The following is a 19745-nucleotide window of genomic DNA, read 5'->3' on the forward strand; positions in this document are numbered from 1 at the left end:
TGAGTAATATTCCATTGTATATATGTGCCACATCTTCTTTATCCATTCATCTGTTGATGGACATTTAAGTTGCTTCCATGTCCCGGCTATTGTAAATAGAGCTGCAATGAACATTGTGGTACATGTCTCTTTTTGAATTATGGTTTTCTCAGGGTATATATATATGCCCAGTAGTGGGATTGCTGGGTCATATGGTAATACTATTTTTAATTTTTTAAGGAACTTCCATACTGTTCTCCGTAGTGGCTGTATCAATTTACATCAGGATCAGTTCTTAAACATTTTTTTCTAGCTATAGTCACTTCCTAGATAATTTCATCTAGACCCATGGTTTTAAATACCATTCACATACTGATGACTCCTGAAGTTATATTTCCAGCCCTCTACCTCTCCCCTGAACCCCAACTTCCTACTCTACTAAGGTGTATAACGTGCATATCAAACTTCCAACTTAAATCAACTAAGCACATGCAAACTCTGTATTCCCCATTCCTACTCAGCCCTTAGTCTTCCTCCCTCAGTAAATAGCAGCTCCTTTCTTCCAGTGGCTGAGACTTCAAAACTCGGAATCGTCTTTAACTCTCTTTCATGCTGCAACCTCAATCTATCTACAGGTCCTTTCAGCATTACCTCCAAGTTGTATCTAGAATCTGGCCACTTCTCACCCCACTGCTCCTACCCTAGTCTAAGCCACCACCGTATCTTGCCTGGACAACTCTAACAGCCTCCTAACTGGCTTCACTGCTTCTATCCTTGCCCCCCTGCCAACCCTAGCGTCCATAGTAATCTTCTAAAAACTGCAATTAGATAATACCACGCCTCTACTCTAAATCTTGTAAGGCTTGCCATCTCACTTTCTGAGTGCAATCCAAAATCCTTATGAGGGCCTACACGTCATCTAAAACCTGGCTCCTGCCACCTTTCTGATTTCAGCTCCCATCTCTCTTCCCCTGGCCCACTCCAGTCTAGCTAAACTGGTCTCCCTGCTATTCTTTGAACACACCAAGCCTGCTCCTTTCTTGGAGGCCTTGTACTCTGTCCTCTAAGCTTCGTCACTCTTCCCTCAGATACCTGCATGTTCAATTCTCTCACTTCCTTCAGGCCTCTGCCCCAATTTCACCTTAACAAAAAAACTTGCCCTGACTATTTTTTTCTGAAATACTCCCTCCCCCCATCTCTCTCTCTCATTACCACGCTTTACTTTACTTCTTAGTGATGATTACAACTTGACATATTTTATACTATTAGCTAATCTGTTATTGATTGTTACCCCACTAATATAGGTTCAATAAGAACAAAGTCTTTGTGCATTTAGTCGTTGCTGTATCCCAAGCTCCTAGAAAAGTGCCTGATACATAGTAGGTGTTTAACAAATATACATAGAACGAATGGATTGGTTGAATGCACTCATCCAGATGTCTTGGCTTCAAGTGAAGAGAGTGGTTTCCAGATGGTTGTCTAATTAATATAATCAAAACCACGTGTGAGGAACCGGGAGCGGTGTACATGGAGATCATCAGATGTGCATTTATTTATCACCAGAGGCCACCATGGGGTCCACAGATATTTTCAGGTTGCTCCTTGGTGCCAAATCATTTGCCGAACTCTAAGGGGAAATGAAAATCTGCCTTTAACTTCTTTGGCATGTCATTATCCTTGGGGACTCAGTGTGTTCATCTGTGAAATGGGCAGTTGGAGATGTGGGTATATTCTGCCAATTTATAGTCTACAGTGCGCTGGAGGGAGGTGGTTCAGCTGGGAGGATGAACCACACACGCTCTGGAGCTTGACTGCCTGCGCCTGAATCCTGCCTCTGTTCCTCACAGGCCACACGACCTTAGGTAACTCACTCAGTTTCCGCATTTGTAAAGTGGGAATAATAAAAGGATAATAATAGCATTTAGTTCGAAGAGTAATTGTGAGTCTTATGTAAGATAATACATGTAGCGCGTGTAGGATATGGTCTGGCACACAGGTGCCCAATAAATGCAGCTATTCAAAATGAGATGTTCTGGGGGAAGTTCTGAGGGGTCATTGCTGTTAAGGTGTTTTAAGGGCAATAAGCTATCCTAGAATATCAGATGATATGGAATCTTTAAAAGTGTGATAATAGGTTTTGCTAAGATGTATGTGGGTCATTGGCCTGGAGGAAAAGGGAACATACATTCCTGGCTCTCTACTCTGCATTGTGTGTAGCTCTGGCTATGAAACCCTAAAAGATGGACCAAACTATCTTTGGGTTGTGATCAAGCATGAGAAATTTCCACCCTGAGGAAAAATATTTGAAGGTTGCACAATGAATGCTGGATTTGGTAGCCCATGATGATGATAGTGAAAAAGACACTTGAGGGAAGCTGTGAAAAATTTGGTATGACCAAATATATCTATATCAAGAAAATGAAGAGCATTGAGCAAAAGTCACGTGGAAGGAAAACCTGAGGAATACCACTATACATGAATGTAAATACTGCTTATAAGACATCTGAAGAATCTTATAAAAGCCAGCTCTGTGGAGATTCCCCCAAGAGCAGGTTGGAGAAATAATGAGCATATTAAGCCTATCAGAGACCAGGGTGGCTGTATTTTGTGCTGGAAAACAGTATTTCCATAAGACCAGCAAGTTGATGTCTCTGAGTGAGAAAACTTGGAAGACTGTAGGTAAGCCAGGACCAGGATATTAAGCATGACATTGGGAGCTTTCCTGTCAACAGTTTTGATCATGTGAAACAAAATGGTGGCATCAAAATAGAAACTCCTCTCCCTTTAAAGCTATAGATAAAATTTGAAAATACATATCTATAGGTTTATAGATAAAATATGGAGTTTTCTGCTTCTGTGGACCATACATATGAGAGGATGTGCAACACTAAAGAAAAGTCTTTCAACATGCTGTGGCTAGTGTGAGTATCATCTTTGTGGCTATCTTCGGTAACACTGATAATTTCCAGTAAATCTTGTGTTTGCAATAATGAAAAAATGTGATAATAGTATTGTGATTAGGTAGGAGAACGCCCTTATTCTTAGGAGATACATGGTGAAGTACTTAAGAATAAACCCTCACAATGTCTGTCACTTACTTTCTAATAATCTAGCCAAATATATCTCTATGTTTCTGTGTCTATCTATCTATCAAGCAAATGTGACAAAATGTTAACAACTGTTGAAGCTAGGTGGATAGTATAGTTTATTGTACTATTCTTTCAATGTTTCTGTATGTTTGAAAATTTCAAAATAAAAGGTTGAGGAAAAGAAAGAACCCTAGAAATAGTCTAGTGAAGTCCAACACTCATTTTACAGGAAGAAGGTCAGGTGTGAAGTATTTACCTAAGGTCATGCTGCCTGAGGCAGGACCCAGGTCTGCTGGCTGCCCATGGCTCCCTGTGTGTGGGTTGCCGCTGTTGACCCTTAGGCAGCTGTGAGCTGCAGAGGAACATACCCAGCTTCCCCTCAGAGACCAAGGGGTGTATGGGTGTGTGAAAGGGCACCTGTGTTGGTATTTCCTTGTTTATTAAGCATATAGATAGGTCATCTGGTAGAAAGGTGTGATGTCGAAAATGTGAAAGAGGCACCGGAGCCAGACCTGCCATCCTTAGAGAGTGGGCGTACCCATTTGGCACCATCTGCTTGTGGTTTTTAATTGGAGATGGTGGTGTGTATGTCAACTCTGGGATTTCAGAGGAGAGAGGGAAGAGTAAGGGTTGGGGGCAGGGCCAGGAAAAGCAGCAAGGAGAGGCTGGCTTCAGTTCTGGAGCTCCCTGAAAGAAGGAACCCCAGGGTATCTCTGGGGATGAAACAAGGGTACATATTTAAAGAAAGGAGACGATTCTCTGCGGTCTGCAGCAGCCTCCTCTAGCTAATAGGGTTCAAGGCAGTGAAAAGGAGAGAGGGGAGAGGAGGGAACGTCCATGCAAGCCTCGAGCGGGGGCCACAAAGAAACAGAAGAGAAAGAAGAGGAAAAAAACGCAGACGAGGCAGCCTGGGCCACGATGGGGGAGGGGTTGGGAAGAAGGGCGTTGGAAAGGTAAAGAGCCCGCACCTAGGGGCCTGCGAACGAGTCGAGGACCCTCAGCCCTGGCAGGCTAGAGTGTCTTGCCCCAGAACGGTCCTGCCTCTCTCTCCTCCGAGTCTGCAAGTCCCTGGAGGCCTCGGTAGCGAGCGCCCAGGTCCTGGCTCTCTTACTAGGGGGAGGGGCAGGCAGGAGAGGCGGGGCCTCCGGGCCGGGCAGGAGCGGAGCTTCTGGCTGCGGGCGGGGCTCCTCTCCGGCGGGCGGGCGCCGGAGTCCGGGGCCGCCGCTTCTCCCACCCGATCTGCCGAGGCGCCTGGCCCCTCCTCCCCGCCACCCCCCACCCCCCGCCGCCCCCACGCCCGCCGCCCCTGTTAAAGATAAACCGGGACGCTGCCTGCAGGAGCAGCGGCAACCAGCGATCGGGCCCGGAAGAGCCTCGGCTGAGGCTTCGCCTCTCCGGCACGGCGACCTTATCAGCACCGCGGAGAGCACAGTGACCGTCTCCAGGACCTAGGCGCCCGCCCGCCCAGCAGCCCACGGGCGCACGGGTCTGCGGCGTCCGCATCAGCACCGTGGACAGCGCCCCGGGCCCCGTCTCTTTGCCGCCAGCCCACCTGCTCCCCGAGTCAGCACGGCGGACAACCCCCCTCGACGGGCCCCGCAGCTGCTCGGAGCTGTCAGCGCCCCCGGAACATGGCCACTGAGGTAGGGAGCGAGCACCGGCCCGCAGGCAGTGCCCGGCTGCTGTGGGAAGAGATCCCAGCTAGGGGCGGGGAAGGAAGACGGAGGGTGGGGTAGGATGGGATGGGGTGGTTTCCCGGATCGGGTCCGGAGGGAAGAGGTGGGGGAGGGGCGAAGTGGCCGGGGGGAAGAGAGGGGCTCCTCACTGGAGCTCATTTCACCCCTGGCGTGTCAATCTTCCCCATCGGAGTCCCGAAGCTGTCCGCACCACTTGTTGGCACTAGTGCCAGGTTTGCTCCCGGGGCCTCAGCTGGGGTTTCCCCTTCCCATGGACTGAAAGTCCTGAAACCACTTCCCTAGAGGCTTGGAGACGAGCCTGAGCCAGTTTTAGGGGAGAGAAGGCGGCTGGCTGCTGTTGCTACATGGTGCAGCCATCCAGCTTCTGAGCCCAAAAGCCTGGCTAAGAGATGACAGACCTGCCTTCACATCTGCATTTCCTCCCCGGGGGCAGGGGGACAGGAGGGGACAAAGAATCCTCAGGTCAAAACCCCAAGTGGTTGGTTTTAATGAGCTGCCTGCACCAGTTCAATTTTGCATATTACCCTTTCTTGCTTCTTCACCCCTTTTGAGTTTCCTGTACCAGAAGACCGCATTTCCCTTGTGTCCGATGGGAGGAGCTGCCTTCTTCAGGGTGTGCCTATACCTGTGTCACCTTCAAGGGACTTGAAAGCTGAACCAGGGACCTATTGACTGAGGGCAGGATCTATGTGCATTGCTTAAGAGATCAGGAATTACCTCCTCTACCCCCTCATTTCACAAGGGAAATGGAGCTCTTAATATTCCCACTTCATAAGTGGTAAAGCTAATACATGAAGGGGAGGACCTATTTAACACTCACACAGCGTGTCAGCAGCAGAGCTGAAAGTTTCTTCTTTGAATTTTGGAGTGGAACCCAGGACACCAGATTTCCCCAGTTCTAATGTTGACTTTTTTTGTGGTGTTTCCCCATTTCCAACCCAGCTGGAACACAAGCCAGGGGGACAGCAAGGGCTTTTGAATGATCCTATGCAGTGCCTCTGGGCACCCTGCTGAGCAGCGTGACATCAGTACCAAGTGTTACTGTTGTTATTCTGCTGTCGTCGCCACCACAGAACGAGGTGCAGTTGCTTGGCATCACTCGGCTTTCTGACAAGGCACAGGGTTAGCTAGGAGAGCTTGTCCCTCAGGACCCTGTGAGGGGACAAGCCCTGCGCAGACCCGTGGAGCTTGGTTTCTAGGGTGGAGGAAGGCAGAGTGCTCAGAAAGTGCCAGAGATACTGAGAAGAGGAGGAAGAACAAAGGAGAAATGGCCAAGGAGCTGGTCATGTTCCAGACAGGGCTGGCAGACTGCAGCAGAGAGGCTGCTGGTGTTGGACAGGAAGGGGAGACTTCAGCCACGTGGGGACAGTTGGGCCAGCAGTGTGGGCAGAAAAGGTGGCCACATCTGTGATGAGGCCCATTTGTCCCGGCAAATCTCCCTCTCAGGTCTGCTGTGGTTCACAGATTCTAACCAGCAGGCTTACATCTCTAGGTCGAGGCAGTGTTTCCTGGAGGCTGCTGTTAGCCTGCCGTTAGCTCTGCTCGTAATGCTTCCGTGAATATAGCATTTTCCTGTATACAAAGCACTATCACATGAGTGATCTCCTTTGAGCCTTAGAGCAACCCTGTGAAGTAGGCGAGGATAGTGTCATTATCCCCAATTAACAGATGAGACAACTGAGGCTCAGAAGCTTGCCTAATCCCTGTGAAGGAGCCAAGGAAGGCATCATTATCCCATTTTACAGATGATGCAACCGGAGTGCTGAGACTTATCCAAGGAAATATGGCTAAAAAGTGGCAGGGCCAGGACTAGAACTTGAGTCTTCTGCCTCCCTGGCCAGTGCTTTGTTTGCTGCATCCAGGTGTATCCAATTAGCCAACTGTGTTGCCCAGTAGAGAGTAGAGGACTAGGGGTCCTGACATAAGACTTTGATGGGGGAAGGATGCAAAGGAGTTCTGGAAGGGCTGGAGTATGGGGACGCAGGTACCCTGACTGGCCTGGCTGGTTCAGCTTGAGGGCAGAGGGATGGAGGAGTGCCCACAGGGTTGAGGGGCTGAGGACAAATATTGCCCATTTCCCAATTTGGCCTTGGGTGGACTCTGATGGCAGCACAGAGGGAGGAAGCCTTAGCTCTGCCAAGGCACAGGACGTTCACATTATCTGGGCTGCAGAGCGAGTCATTTTCCCCAGGCTGTTTTTACTGTTAGGACTGTGTTAAGATTACCAGGAAAAACCTGTTGGGAGAAGTAAAACCTCATGCCAAGCTCCTGTGGCCATTCTCTTAGGATTTTGAACGGGAGGTCCTCAGCTCCAGCAGAAAGTGTTTTGAGAGGAGGAGAGGGGAGAGAAGGAGGGAAGAAGAGACAGAGGGAGAGAATTGAGAAAGATTGGATATTTCTGGATGGAAGGCATGGAAACTGGATATTTTCTACTCCCTAATTTCTGTTTAGGAGTTAGCATTCGGGGAGGGGTGTGTGTGAGGACTTCAGAGGAGGGATGAAGCCTCCTGAGCCATACACTGACCTCATTTGGAAAACTGTAATGAGCCCATTTCCTGCGTGACAAACCTCTGCGAATGTGTGTCATGGGAGCAGGGTCTGCCCTGGAAACCAGTCCAGATGGCCGAGGACAACTGGGAAATGCTTGGCTGGGAGGGGCTTGTCCAAGTGGTGGAGTTTGGCCCCTCAGAGATTTTTAAATGCACCCAAGTAGCGTTAGCCAAGAAAGGCATTGGAGGTTTGATCTCTGAGGCATGAAATTAACAAGCAGCAGACAAGGCGCTGGGCTGGGGCTCTGGTGCAGCCTGAGGAGGAGGCCCTGCGCCTGGGTTTCCATCCTGAGCCCGGCTCGGCTGCCTGTGACTCAGGATCCTCACTCCCCCTCCACTCCCCAGCCAGGGAGGATGGTGTCGGCTCATCAGCTGAACCTTGTGATTCTTGAGTTGAGTCTCAAACACATCCTCTGGCATTCACTGGTTTTTAACGAGCCTGGAGATGTGGGCCAGATGGGACCTCCTGTTTGTCTTGGTCCGACCTGCCTGGGGGTGCTCATCTGCCCTCCAGTGCTCGCTGCTCGCCGCCTCTGCCAAGGTGACTCTGTCAAGTGTACAGACCCCAAATGTGAGACCTGGGATGCCCACTCTCCTGGCAGCCTCCTTTTCCCTGCCATGCAGTTCAAAAATTGGTGTCAGCAGATCTCACCACTGATTTTCTCTTTCTTCCTCATGCAGGGCCTCTTGGTCCTGTCCTGACTCAGCTGCCAGCAGCTGGGGGATGGTGATGGGAGAGAGGGGAGGGTTGAGGAAGGTGAGAAGTAAGAGGCAGGAGACCCTGCCTTGTCTTAGATCCTACTAACTACAGATGCGTTAGAATCTTAGAGTCTGTGTGCTCTAAGTAGATCTGGGAAACTAGGGCTCTGGCGTACAAAGTGTGCCTGATACCATCCTCTAGCACCTCCTCGAGACCCCACAGACACTCTCCAGGGAGGGAAGAAGATCCCTAGTCATCCAGAGCCAGGACAGTGTTCTAAGGCTCAGAATATTGTTGGGTTTGGAAAGCGTGTTGACCCCTCCCACTCTGGCTACTTGAGAACACATTGATAAAAGCCAAAAGGAAATGGGACTGTACTCTGTAAGGTAGCCCCCTAAAATCTTAATGGTGCAATAAAATAGAGGTTTATTTCCTGCTCAGTAAAGTCCCAGCCCGGCATTCCTGATCAGTAGGTGGCTCTCCTCTAGGCAGTGATCCAGGGACCCAGGCTCTCTTCATCTTGTGGTTCCACTGTCTTCAACACATGGCTCTCTTGGTTTCTGTGGGAGGGGAGAAAAATCACAGAGGAGTGGTGGTCTTTATGAGCCAAGCCTATACGTGACATTCATCACTTCCATTCGCATTCCGTTCAGTCATACGGCCACACCTAACTGAAAGGGAGGCTGGGAATTAATCTAGCTGTGTGACCAAGAGGAAGAAGTGGCTGTAGTCAACAGCTAGGCAGTCACTAGAGACGTATACCTTCATGGCAGCACACAGTATGTGTGCGTCAGTCACAGACAAAGGAGGGTATTGGAGGGGAAGAAGCTGAGCCCGTTTCAGAATGGCTGAAGCACTGTTCTTTCCTTTTCTTTCCATTCTCACCATTATTTTTCTTAAGTTAGACCCACTTTAATTTTCCCCTGGACTACTACAAAGATAGTCATCCCTCCACCTGGCCCCCTACCCCAGTCATGCCCACTTCCCAGGCACCACTCACGAAGCTACCAGAAAGATCCTTCTGGGGCTAGGGCAGTCCATCCTCAAGATTGACAGGCTCATGTAGGTTGGTTTAGAAGCTCGGAGGAAGGTCACAGCCCCTTCCTTTTCCTTTGAAAATACAACTGTATGAAACCTTAACCAGACAGAGCAGACACACTAATGAATAACATTTTTATATTACCAAAGCATTTTTTATTTTTCAAAGCTAACATAGGCTCCTACTAAATGTCAAGGGGACTCCTTCAATTAAAACCTTGATTAGGGGAATCAAGGACTATAGGAGCCCTTATACAGTATTTCATCCAATTACAATACTTTAGGGTCACACTCTTACACAGAGCAAAATTCACTGGGATTTAGGAAAGTCTTGTTAGCACCATCCCAGGACCTTGATCCACCTGTCATCTGATCCTACTGCCACACTGAAAACCTTTCTCTCTTTACTTATTCTTCCCCCAGCTCTTAAGCAATTTAAGTATCTTCTATCTTAAACCCTCCGCTCCAGTAGGAACTTGTCAAGCTCTTTGTGATCTAACCCTTGCCTTCTCTACACTCTCATCATCTACTGCTCTTATCTGCTCTGCAAACCAACCTCAGTCTTGCTGAAATCTGCCTCCAGTCATTGGAGTAGACCTTGTTCTCTGTTGTCTCCGTTAACTTTGCACAAGCTCCTCCCTCTGAGTTGCCTTTTCTTCCCTCCCTCACCCCCCTCCCCCCCCCCCCCACCGCTGTAGCTCCTTTATGACTCCACACAGACTTCAGGGAGCCTTTTCTGAGTAAGCGTTTCTGGGGGAGATGCTACTTCTCCGCAGCATTTATCAGTCTGATTCATTGTGTATTTACTTGTCTTCCTCCCTGGAGCTCACAGACTGTCTTTTGCTCAGCATCCCCAGAGCCTGGCAATAGTAGGGACTCAATAAATGAAAGCTGAGTGACTGAACGGATTCACCTTAATTACACAGGATGAACTGGCTGTGTTCACTCTGCCTTTGGGGCTTGGGCTCCACGTGGTTCCAGTGTCTGGAATATTTCACCCAGTGGGAAGCTTGTCTCAAATGCGGGTGATGGAGGCTGGAAGTGGAAGAAAGAGGCCCAGTTCTTCCGTGGAATTGAGCCCACTTCTCTGAAATGCTAGAGCCTGTGTCAATGTCAAGTTTGCAGGTGTGGACAAGGGACAGAAGTCACCCCGCTCCTTCCTACAAGGGCAGGAGATTTCTTCATTTTCTGGCCTCAGCCCACTTTATCCACAATTTTCTCTGGGACATTTGGATGTATGTGGGCCCCTTCTTTCCTGTGATGAGACGTGCTGGACGTGGAAACAATCTGTGGTGTCTCTGACTTAAGCCATAACCTGGCCTGAACCCATCTCCCTCTGAGTTCATGGGCGCATCCCATCTTCCTTTGCCCCACAAGCTCCCCTCCCCCAACCCTGTCAGCTCTACTAGGCGGGATGGGTCCGAGGCATCAGTCTTGTCCGGTGCTGGGGTCCCCAAGCCACAGCCTGACAAGCTGTGAACATTTGATACTTGCTGAATGAATGAAAGAGTGAAAGACCCCACCATGCATGTGTGTGTGTGTGTGTGTGTGTGTGTGAGAGAGAGAGAGAGAGAGACAGAGAGAGAGACAGAGAGAGACAGAGAGAGACAGAGAGAAAGAAAGAGAGAGAGAGAGAGAGAGAGAGAGAGAGAGAGGATCTGGGCTAGCCACCAGGAAGTGTTTTCCTCTCGTTAAAGTTTGTTCCTGGCTCTGTTGGTGCTTCCAGAACCTCTCGCTTTGGCTCAGCTTTGGCTCTGCTTCAGGCTTTTTCTAGATCTTTCTGGGATAGCTAGAGGCATCTTCTGGAGTAAACTCAACAAGCCTGCTTCCCACAACCTTCCTTGAACATTTGTGGGGTAGACAAGTTGTCCTGCGTTGCTGGGAACTTTCCTGACTTTAGCAATGAAAGGCCCACACCCCAGTAAACCCCTCAGTCTTGGACAAACCTAGAAGGATGATCACCTTGAGTGCGTGTCTCCTGAACGTCTCCCCAGGTCCACAATCTGCAGGAGCTCCGGCGAAGTGCCTCGCTGGCCACCAAGGTCTTTATCCAGAGAGACTACAGCGATGGGACCATCTGTCAGTTCCAGACCAAATTCCCCCCAGAGCTGGACAGCCGGGTAAGGATGTCTTTTGCTAAAGTTGGATCATAGACTATGATGGAACTGAGGGGCTTGTTAGAATACGTATATTTTTCCAAGAAAAAAGTAGTATAGGAAACAACTTGCTCAGCCACTTCAGGTGGAAGAACTGAATAATGTCCTTAACACTGTCTTGCTGTCACCTTCTAGAAAGTTAGAGCTGAAACACCTCAGAGATTTTCTAGTTCAGTGGCTCTCAGATTTCAGAGAATCACCTAGAGAGCTTGTCAAACAAATGCAAATTCCTGGGTCTTATTGGAATTTGCTTATTGGATGATACTAGCTGTCATCAGAGATGCTGACTCAGTTGCAGGACTGGGTTCAGGAATCTCTTTTTAGAAACACTTCTTAACCCCAGCTGCACATTAGAATTTCCTGGGGAGCTTAAAAAAAATCCCAATGCCCAGCCCACACCCAGGATCAATTAAATCAGAGTGTCTGGGACTGGGGCCCAGGCATCAGCATTGCTTTAAATTTCCCTGGGTGGCTCCACTGTGCGTCTGGGGCTGAGTATCTTAATTTTTAATGAGGAATCCCCAGGTGATGTGGAACTGGGTGATTCACAGATCCCACTTGGAGAATCTCTGGTCTCCTAGTACAGTGATTCTCATGCTGGGCTGCCCGTTAGAATCACCTGGGAGCTTTTGAGAAAACCTTGAGGGCGTCAGCTTGGGTAGAATAGGACGGTGGTAGTCTTTGCTGCTTGGAACCACCCTCTCGCTGCTCAGACCATTTGAATCAGAATCTCCTGGAGGCGAGACCTGAGTATGCCTATGTTTCAAAAGCTGCTCAGGTGATTTTAGTGTGTACCAGAATTGAGAACAACTAAGCCCTTGAACCAAAACAGGCAACGTCAACGTCCCCTGGAAACACAGAATCTCAGGCTCCACCCTGGATCTACTGACTCAGAATTTGCATTTTAACCAGATCCTGAAGTTATTCATATGTGCATAAATGTTTGGGAAGCATTGCATTAGTTCATCCTCTCATTTAAGAGAGGAAACTCAGGGCCAGGAAGAGGAAGTGACGTGCCAAACTGACCGAGGGCCGAAAGGGCCTTGGCGTCCGACTCTCCGCTTTTTCACAGGACTCCTGTTTCCTTGGTGGGTATAGATACAACTGGGTGCCTGGGTGATCAGAGTCTTGGCAGGGAAAGCTTAGAGACCTGGAGGAAGGGCTGGAGGGTGCTTTTCCCTCCTTCTCCCCACCTCGGACGGAGGGGAGAGCCTGACGCGCCATCACAGGGTCTGCTGGTGGCATCAGAGGCCGTCAAGCAAGGGCTCTGCCCACAGCCTCCCGCTCCAATTCAGCTACTTGGTTGTTTCACGGACCACTGGCCCCTTGCAAGGCATCAGCTTCTTCTGCTGAGTTTTGCTCCTGGTCCTGGGTGTATGTAGCCCTCACCCCAGGCCCCCTTAGAACTGGCCTGGGGTTGGGGGAGGGCAGAAGAAGGACCATGACCTTTCATTCAGCAGCCCAGGCAGATTTGAATGAGTTTGGGAGGGTGGGGCAGGGGTGGCCTTTGCTGATCTGACCCCTAAACAACTTTTGGGGAGCCATGTAGATCTCCTCATCTTAGCATGCCTGTCCTTTGGTGCGGGGGTGATCCCTGAGATACAGCAGCAGGGCTTGGGTCCCAGACAGGATGGACATAATTTTCTTTATATGTTCACTCCAGATCTTTATAGAAGTAGTGGCTGGGAACCCCAAAGCTTCTGACTATTTGGGGGGAGAGCTTTTGTTCTAGACAGGAATGGGAGGTCCCTAATCTTATGTGATGGGCAGTTCTGGTCCTGTGGGGGTGAGGGGGTGCTTAAAGAATGTAAAAAATGGGATGAGAGACACTCTGATACCTACTGAGTTTGGAGCATGACCTTCCACTCCAGGCTCCAGTGGAGGGCTGCATGGTGAAGGGCACAGACTCGGGTCAGAGCTGTGTAAACTTGGCCAAGTTCATGCAGCATTCAGCAAGTATTTATTAGGTGCCTCCAATGTATTGGGCACTGGAGATGTAGGAGTGAATACATGGACCTTATTTTCTATTAGAGGATACAAAAAAATTTAAAAAGCAACAAGAAAATATGTAGGTGGTAACAAATACTGGAAATAAAAGAGAGAAGGTCAAGTACAAAGGGGGAGCTGGGCAGAGGACGCGGGGTACTGTCAGATAAGGCGAGATCTAAGCGGAAGTAAGGGAAGAGCCAGGGCAGGGGGTGTCTGGGGAAAAGTACTGCAGCTGAGGACACAGGCCCAAAGGACCTGTGGCATTTTCAGGAAGCAGTGGGCAGTCGGTGTGGCTGGAGTCAAGAGAACAGGAGATGGGATCAGAGGAGTTGCAGGGCCGGGCCCTGGAGGGCCTCACAGGCATGTAAGGACTCCTTGGATTTTACTTGGAGAGAGATGGGGAGACTTGGGAAGCTCTTGTTCAGAGTTATGACATGATCTGACTTTAACAGTCTCCCTTGGCAGGGCTGGGGGCAGGGAGACCACTTAAAGAGGTCAGAGATGATGGTGGTCTGGACCACAGAGCAGAGCTTCCGTCAGGCTTCCCCTGTAAAATGGGGGTGGGAGTCGTACTTCTCTGATAGGATTGTCATGAGGGTTAAATGAAGGAATACATAAACAGTGCCTGGCACAGAGAACGTGCCTAATGGATATTAGCTATTACGGTCATGGATGCAGGCAGGATAGCTTCTCAGTTGTCCAAATGCATGGGGCTGTCCTGTTCTGGGTAACCTGTTGTTTTCTTTTTTAAGTAATTAATTAATTAATTTTTGGCTGCATTGGGTCTTTGTTGATCCGTGTGGGCTTTCTCTAGTTGCAGCGAGTGGGGGCTACTCTTCGTTGTGGTGCGCGGGCTTCTCGTTGCGGTGGCTTCTCTTGTTGCGGAGCACGGGCTCTAGGCGCGAGGGCTTCAGTAGTTGTGGCACATGGGCTCAGTAGTTGTGGCTTGCGGGTTCTAGAGCGCAGGCTCAGTAGTTGTGGCTTGCGGGTTCTAGAGCGCAGGCTCAGTAGTTGTGGCTCATGGCCTCAGTTGCTCCGTGGCATGTGGGATCTTCCCAGACCAGGGCTCAAACCTGTGTCGCCTGCATTGGCAGGCGGATTCTCAACCACTGCACCAAGAGGGACGTCCCCTGGGTGACCTCTTAACTGGGAGGAAGTGCCTCCTCCTGGGAAGACACTCCTGAGGTCTTACCCAATCCGTCTCATGCTCTCCAAACGTGGAGAGCCCCTACTAATCAGGTCCTGAGCCCTCTCACAGCCATCACAATGGTGTGTGTGTGTGTGTGTGTGTGTGTGTGTGGCAAAGTCACTGGAATTCCTGCTTGATCCGCTGCAGAAAATGTTCACATCTTGGATTTCATGGGAATTTTCAGTTTCCAAGGGAGGTCAAGTAGTCATTCTTACTCCCATTTTACAGATGTGGAAACTGAGGCGAGAGTGGTTAAGTCATCAGTCCAAGGTCACAGAGCTAGCTGATGGCCAAGTCTGGACTGGACCCCAGGTCTCCTGACTCCCTGTGTGGCGCTCCATGCGCTCCTGCAGCCTCGCCGGTCTTCCCTGTGTGCCGCCAACCCCAACGCTGGTGCGGGCCCACCACTGCCACCTCCAGGGAGGCTGACCTGGGCCTGGCTCCCTGTCCCTCTCTCCCTCCAGATCGAGCGGCAGCTCTTTGAGGAGACTGTGAAGACCCTCAACAGCTTCTACGCAGAGGCGGAGAAGATTGGGGGCAGCTCCTACCTCGAGGGCTGCCTGGCCTGTGCCACGGCCTACTTCATCTTCCTCTGCATGGAGACCCACTATGAGAAGGTGGTTCCTTCCCCCACAGCCCCGCATCCCTTCCCCCAGGGCTCCTGTGCTCCACCCTCATCCTCAACCGGTCCCTGTCCTTGCAGGTCCTCAAGAAGATCTCCCGATACATCCAGGAGCAAAATGAGAAGGTCTTTGCCCCCCGAGGTCTCCTGCTCACAGACCCCGTGGAGCGTGGGATGAGGGTTGTATCCTTTCCAGCTGTTCCGTGCGAGGGCACAGAGCTGCCGGCCAGTGGGCCCCTGGTGAGGCTGCTGGGAGATGGGACCACCTTTGGGGCCTCTGTCCAGGGAGTTCCTAGGGTTCCCCACACCCCTGGTCATCGGCCCCTGCCTCCACCCCAAGTTAGTGCTGTTTGTGCATTTTAGGCTTCGCTTTTATTGAGCTGCATTTAATCAGTGCTTAATACATGCCAGATATCATAGTAAGTGCTGTGAAAATATGAATCCATGTACTTCTCATAAGACCCCTATAAAGTGGCTAACTCTTCTTATTGCCTTTGTAGCTGACCCTGGCTCAGGGCCGCCCAGCTGGTGACCGCCAGAGCCAGGATCTGAGCTCAGGCCCACTCGTCAATGCTCTCGCATGTAACCCTCATTGAAGCCCGTTCAATGAGCAGGTCCTGTTGTTGCCCTTTCGCAGATGAGAAAAGTGAGGTCTCGGTGGGAGGCTGGCGTTCCAGAGGGTTATAGGTCTGCTCACTCCACCTGGTCAAGGTGTACCTACATCCTGCCCCCCAGTCAGCAGCAGAGGGTAGAATTGTTTAAAAATAACTTTTACTGGAAAACTTACAGGAAAAGAGTAAAGAAAATGCAAATCCCAGAATCTCATGCTTACAAAGCCCAGGGCCAGCCTCTTCTCGTCTTTGCGACTTTACTATGTGCAGGCATTGCGCATTACTTGTTTTATTTCATTTAATCCTTGCAGTAACCCCAAGATTCTATTATTATCCCCACTTTACAGATGAGATGGGTGAGCTGAGATCTGAACGTAGGACACCCAAGTCCTCACACTTCCTGTGCAGTACCACCCCCTCTTGGGCACATCCGCAGCCTGGGACACAGCGATTAGACGCACTAGAATGCAAGCTCCTGGTCTTGGCTATGGGCAGGAGCATCTGAGCTGAGTGAGCGCAGGTGCGAGGAGGGGCTCGGGTCTGGCTCCCCGGGCCTCTGAGTCCTTCCTGTCTGGGAACCAGCACCAGCTCTGCCTCCCGCTTCCCTGCTGGCCTCCATCAGCCAGTTCCTGCTTGCATCCCTCCTTAACGCCGCCCCAGATCGAGATCTCCATCTACGAGGACCGGTGCAGCAGTGGCAGCTCCAGCAGTGGCAGTAGCAGTGGCAGCGGCAGCAGCAGCGGCGGGGCGGGTGGCCGGTGACTGGCCGAGAGTCCTTGCAGGGAGGTGTACGACTGGACTGAGGGCCCTGCAGACCTGCGGCGGCTACGCTACCAGAGCACCCGCTTCTGAGTCGTTCTCTGGGCCCACCCTGCTGCCCAGGGCAGGAGGGAGGGTGACCCGCCCAGTGTTGCCTGCGGGCCATCAACGGCGCCCCCTGCCCCTCGCCCCCTGGCAGGACGGTCCACTTCCTGACCTGGCTCTTACCCGACAGGGCTGGTCTGGGTCACACAGAGGCAGGTTTTCCAGGGGGAGGCTGGGGTGAGGACAACACAATTTGGACAGCCCCTCTCTTCTGCAGCTCCCCTCCCAACACCCCAGAAGAGGATCCAGGTCTGTCACGTAGAGAATTCCCATCCTGCACGATTCCTCACCCCAAATCCCGCATCCACCAGGACTCCCTCCATCAGGGCCCTGCTCCCCATGGCCGTCTCCCAGTGTCTGCTCTTTCTGATGCCACCACGGGGCCTCTGCCTGTCTGTGACCCTGCCTCCACCGAATTCAAGGTCTGGGGAGACAGGAGTGGTCAGCCTATGGGCGCTGCAGTGGGGAGCTCTTCAGCCCCCTCCTGACCTCTTCTAGACTCATGGTGTCCCTGTCCTCCACCCAGAGCCTGGAGGTCATCTTAGCCTTGCCAAGAAGCGTCCGAGTCCTGCGACTTCGCAGGCCACCAGGTGCTGGTGGTGGGGCACATGGCCTGGGGCTCTGGGAGGTTATATGGGGGTCTGGAGAAATGCCTCATGGAGAGAGGTAGCCTTGGGGGTTTAACCGCCAGAACTGGAGCCAACTTCCTGAGATTAGAACCTGCACGTGTGTGAGAATGAGTGAGTGTGCACGCAGGCACATGTGTAAGTGCACATGTGAGTGCACTATGTGCGTGAATGCACCTGTGTGTACTGTGTGTGAGGGCAGGTGTGTGCATGGTGACAGCACTTGTGTGAGTGTGTGCACACACGCGTGTGTGCATGTATGTGAGTGCACTTGTACGTTCCCCTTGGCTGCTGGGCCAATGACCCCCTCTCTGCATCCTGTCTTATCTTCGTGCGCCACGGTCTGGCTGCTTCTCTGTGTGGGTCCAGCCTGTCCCCCTGTAAATGAATGTCCTAATGTCCCTTGCCCCTTGCCTGGGCTGCCAGGTGGCTCTTCTTCCTGGCCTCTCCCCTACTTGCAAGGTTCTCCCCACCTTCTGACTGTACTGTGTACATTCTGACAAAAACAAAGTTGGGGTTCTAGGAGAACGGAGCCAACCTTCCAGGGCCTTCCGTGCCCCCCTCTCAGTCCCTCATGACAAGGCAACGGGGCCATGGACACTGCATATTCAGCCCGCCCAGGCTCCGGGGCTCCCTAAGGCTGTGTAAGTGAGGCTTCTTTGGAAGGTCAAAGGAGCTGCTAACCCGCAGGGGAAAAGGCAAATTCCTTTCTTGAAAGGAAAGAGGGGTGTCCAGCCAATGAGGCCCTGGCTGCCGACACCCAGCAGCCCCATCCTGGTGCCTGAAAATGGACAAAGGAGACTGCCTGCCTCAGCCGGCAGGAGGTGCTAGAGTGGATATGAAAGACCAGCTAGCCAGGTAGCTTTCTGGAACCAAAGAGGGGTCTGGTTTTCTTTTGGATGCAGGAGCAGCGTGTAGGAAAGTTCCAGAGAGCTGGAGAGGGCAGCCCAGCCCCTGAGCCTAAGTGGGTGCCGGTCCAAGGATGCCCCGGGTGAGCTTGCAGCCCAGTGGGCTCCAGCACAGCCCCTACCCCTATACCCACCCTGGCCCACCGTATGGCTGGGGCTGACCTGTGCGTCTCATGTGGGAGGGCTGGGCGTAGGCGATGTGGTGGCCTTTTGCTTTATTATTTCTTTTTCCAATAAAAGGCCTTGCCTAGCTTGAGGCTCTGTGCTGCTTCTCTCCCCCACGGTGGTGGGAGGCCAGATCTGTGCCCCAGGACCACGGCGAGGAGGCAGGGCTGAGTGTGCTCCTGAAGAGGCAGCGCCCTGACACGGGCAGGATGGGCCCTGTCTTCTTGGAGCTTGCAGTCTAGTGGGAGGCAGACACTCTGCATCCCTAATCTGGAGGCTTTATGAGGCCCTGGGATCCTTAGGTGGGGGGAACAGGTTAGACTGAAAGCCAGGTCAAAATCAAGTCACGGGGCTTCCCTGGTGGTGCAGCGGTTGAGAGTCCGCCTGCCGATGCAGGGGACGCGGGTTCGTGCCCCAGTCCGGGAAGATCCCACATGCTGCAGAGCGGCTGGGCCCGTGAGCCATGGCCGCTGAGCCTGCGCTCCCCAATGGGAGAGGCCACAACAGTGAGAGGCCCGTGTACCGCAAAAAAAAAAAAAAAAAATCAAGTCATGGATTAATTAGATAAATACCCATTTCTTGAGCTCATATCTGTTCGGGGTTGGATCACACAGGTCACTCAGTTCTAAAGAAAAGTATGTGGGTGTTGGAACCTAGTAGAGCTGTGTCTTAGCTTAGGCTCCGGACGCGCAGTCTCAGCGGCCATGGCTCACGGGCCCAGCTGCTCCGCGGCATGTGGGATCCTCCCGGACCGGGGCACAAACCTGTGTCCCCTGCATCGGCAGGTGGACTCTCAACCACTGCGCCACCAGGGAAGCCCTGTGTCTTGGCTTTTATAAAAATAAATAACATTTAATGAGCACTTACTGTGTGCCAGATACTTTGCTAAAACCATGTGGCACAGATGTGGGAGGACATTTAAAGATCATCTAAGTGAGGCAGAATGGAGGCCCAGAGAGGGTGAGTGACTTGACCTAGGTCACACAGCTGGTTGATGATAGTGCCAGGTTTAGAACCAAGGTTGTCTCCTGACCCAGTGCTCACTCTGACACTTTGGGGATGACACCCTAATGGAAGTTGCCCGAGGCTGTAGGATGGCCGGGGTCACACATTCAGGTCTGTGGGACAAGAGAGGAACCCACCAGACCATGGCAACAATGGCTCCACCTCTGGGTGGGGGTCTGGGGGGGGCCCTCTCTGAACAGGACCCTGCGTTTCTTCCCTGTTTGTACTTCCTGCTTCTAAGGGGCAGCTGGACTTGCTGACTCTGCTGAAACCTGGGGTGTGGGTGGGTTGTCACAATGGAGGCTGTTCTTTAACATGCAGGTAGGTTCATTTTGTCTGTCCTGTTTGCAACATTATTATTATTCGTAATAATAAACAAACAATAGTAGCTAACATTTATTTAGCACTGACTATGTGCCAGGCACTAGGCTAAGACTCTACATAATTCATCATTCAGTCCTCACAACGACCCTCTGTGGTGTGGACTATTATTCCCACTTTACAGATGAAAAGACTGAGGCTCACAGAAGTTAAGTAACTTGCCCAAAACTATACAAC

The 19745-nt window shown here is 51.4% G+C and overlaps 2 protein-coding genes across 3 annotated transcripts in view; both read left to right on the top strand.

Moving 5' to 3' along the window:
• The window catches only part of ZFYVE27 (zinc finger FYVE-type containing 27), a 102104-nt gene extending 97606 nt beyond the window's left edge, over window positions 1-4498 (top strand). The window contains exon 10 of the mRNA XM_060126337.1: window positions 4407-4498. Coding sequence (XP_059982320.1) covers window positions 4407-4450 — 44 coding nt within the window. The 3' untranslated portion in view covers window positions 4451-4498. The remainder of the gene's footprint in view (window positions 1-4406) is intronic.
• Window positions 4499-4579: 81 nt separating this feature from the next.
• On the top strand, window positions 4580-18268 carry GOLGA7B (golgin A7 family member B). 2 transcript variants are annotated; one of them, XM_060126339.1, is made up of 5 exons: window positions 4580-4711; window positions 11047-11172; window positions 14851-15003; window positions 15090-15191; window positions 16280-18268. In XM_060126339.1, exons 1-5 carry the CDS (start codon window positions 4700-4702, stop codon window positions 16379-16381), a joined length of 495 nt encoding a protein of 164 aa, XP_059982322.1. In that variant the 5' UTR covers window positions 4580-4699; the 3' UTR covers window positions 16382-18268. The 2 variants fall into 2 exon arrangements, with proteins under 2 accessions (XP_059982322.1, XP_059982323.1); XM_060126340.1 differs by having other exon boundaries at window positions 16286-18268.
• The last annotated feature ends 1477 nt before the right edge of the window (window positions 18269-19745 follow it).

Source organism: Lagenorhynchus albirostris, chromosome 16, assembly GCF_949774975.1.
Source record: "Lagenorhynchus albirostris chromosome 16, mLagAlb1.1, whole genome shotgun sequence".
In the NCBI taxonomy this organism is placed as follows: domain Eukaryota; kingdom Metazoa; phylum Chordata; class Mammalia; order Artiodactyla; family Delphinidae; genus Lagenorhynchus; species Lagenorhynchus albirostris.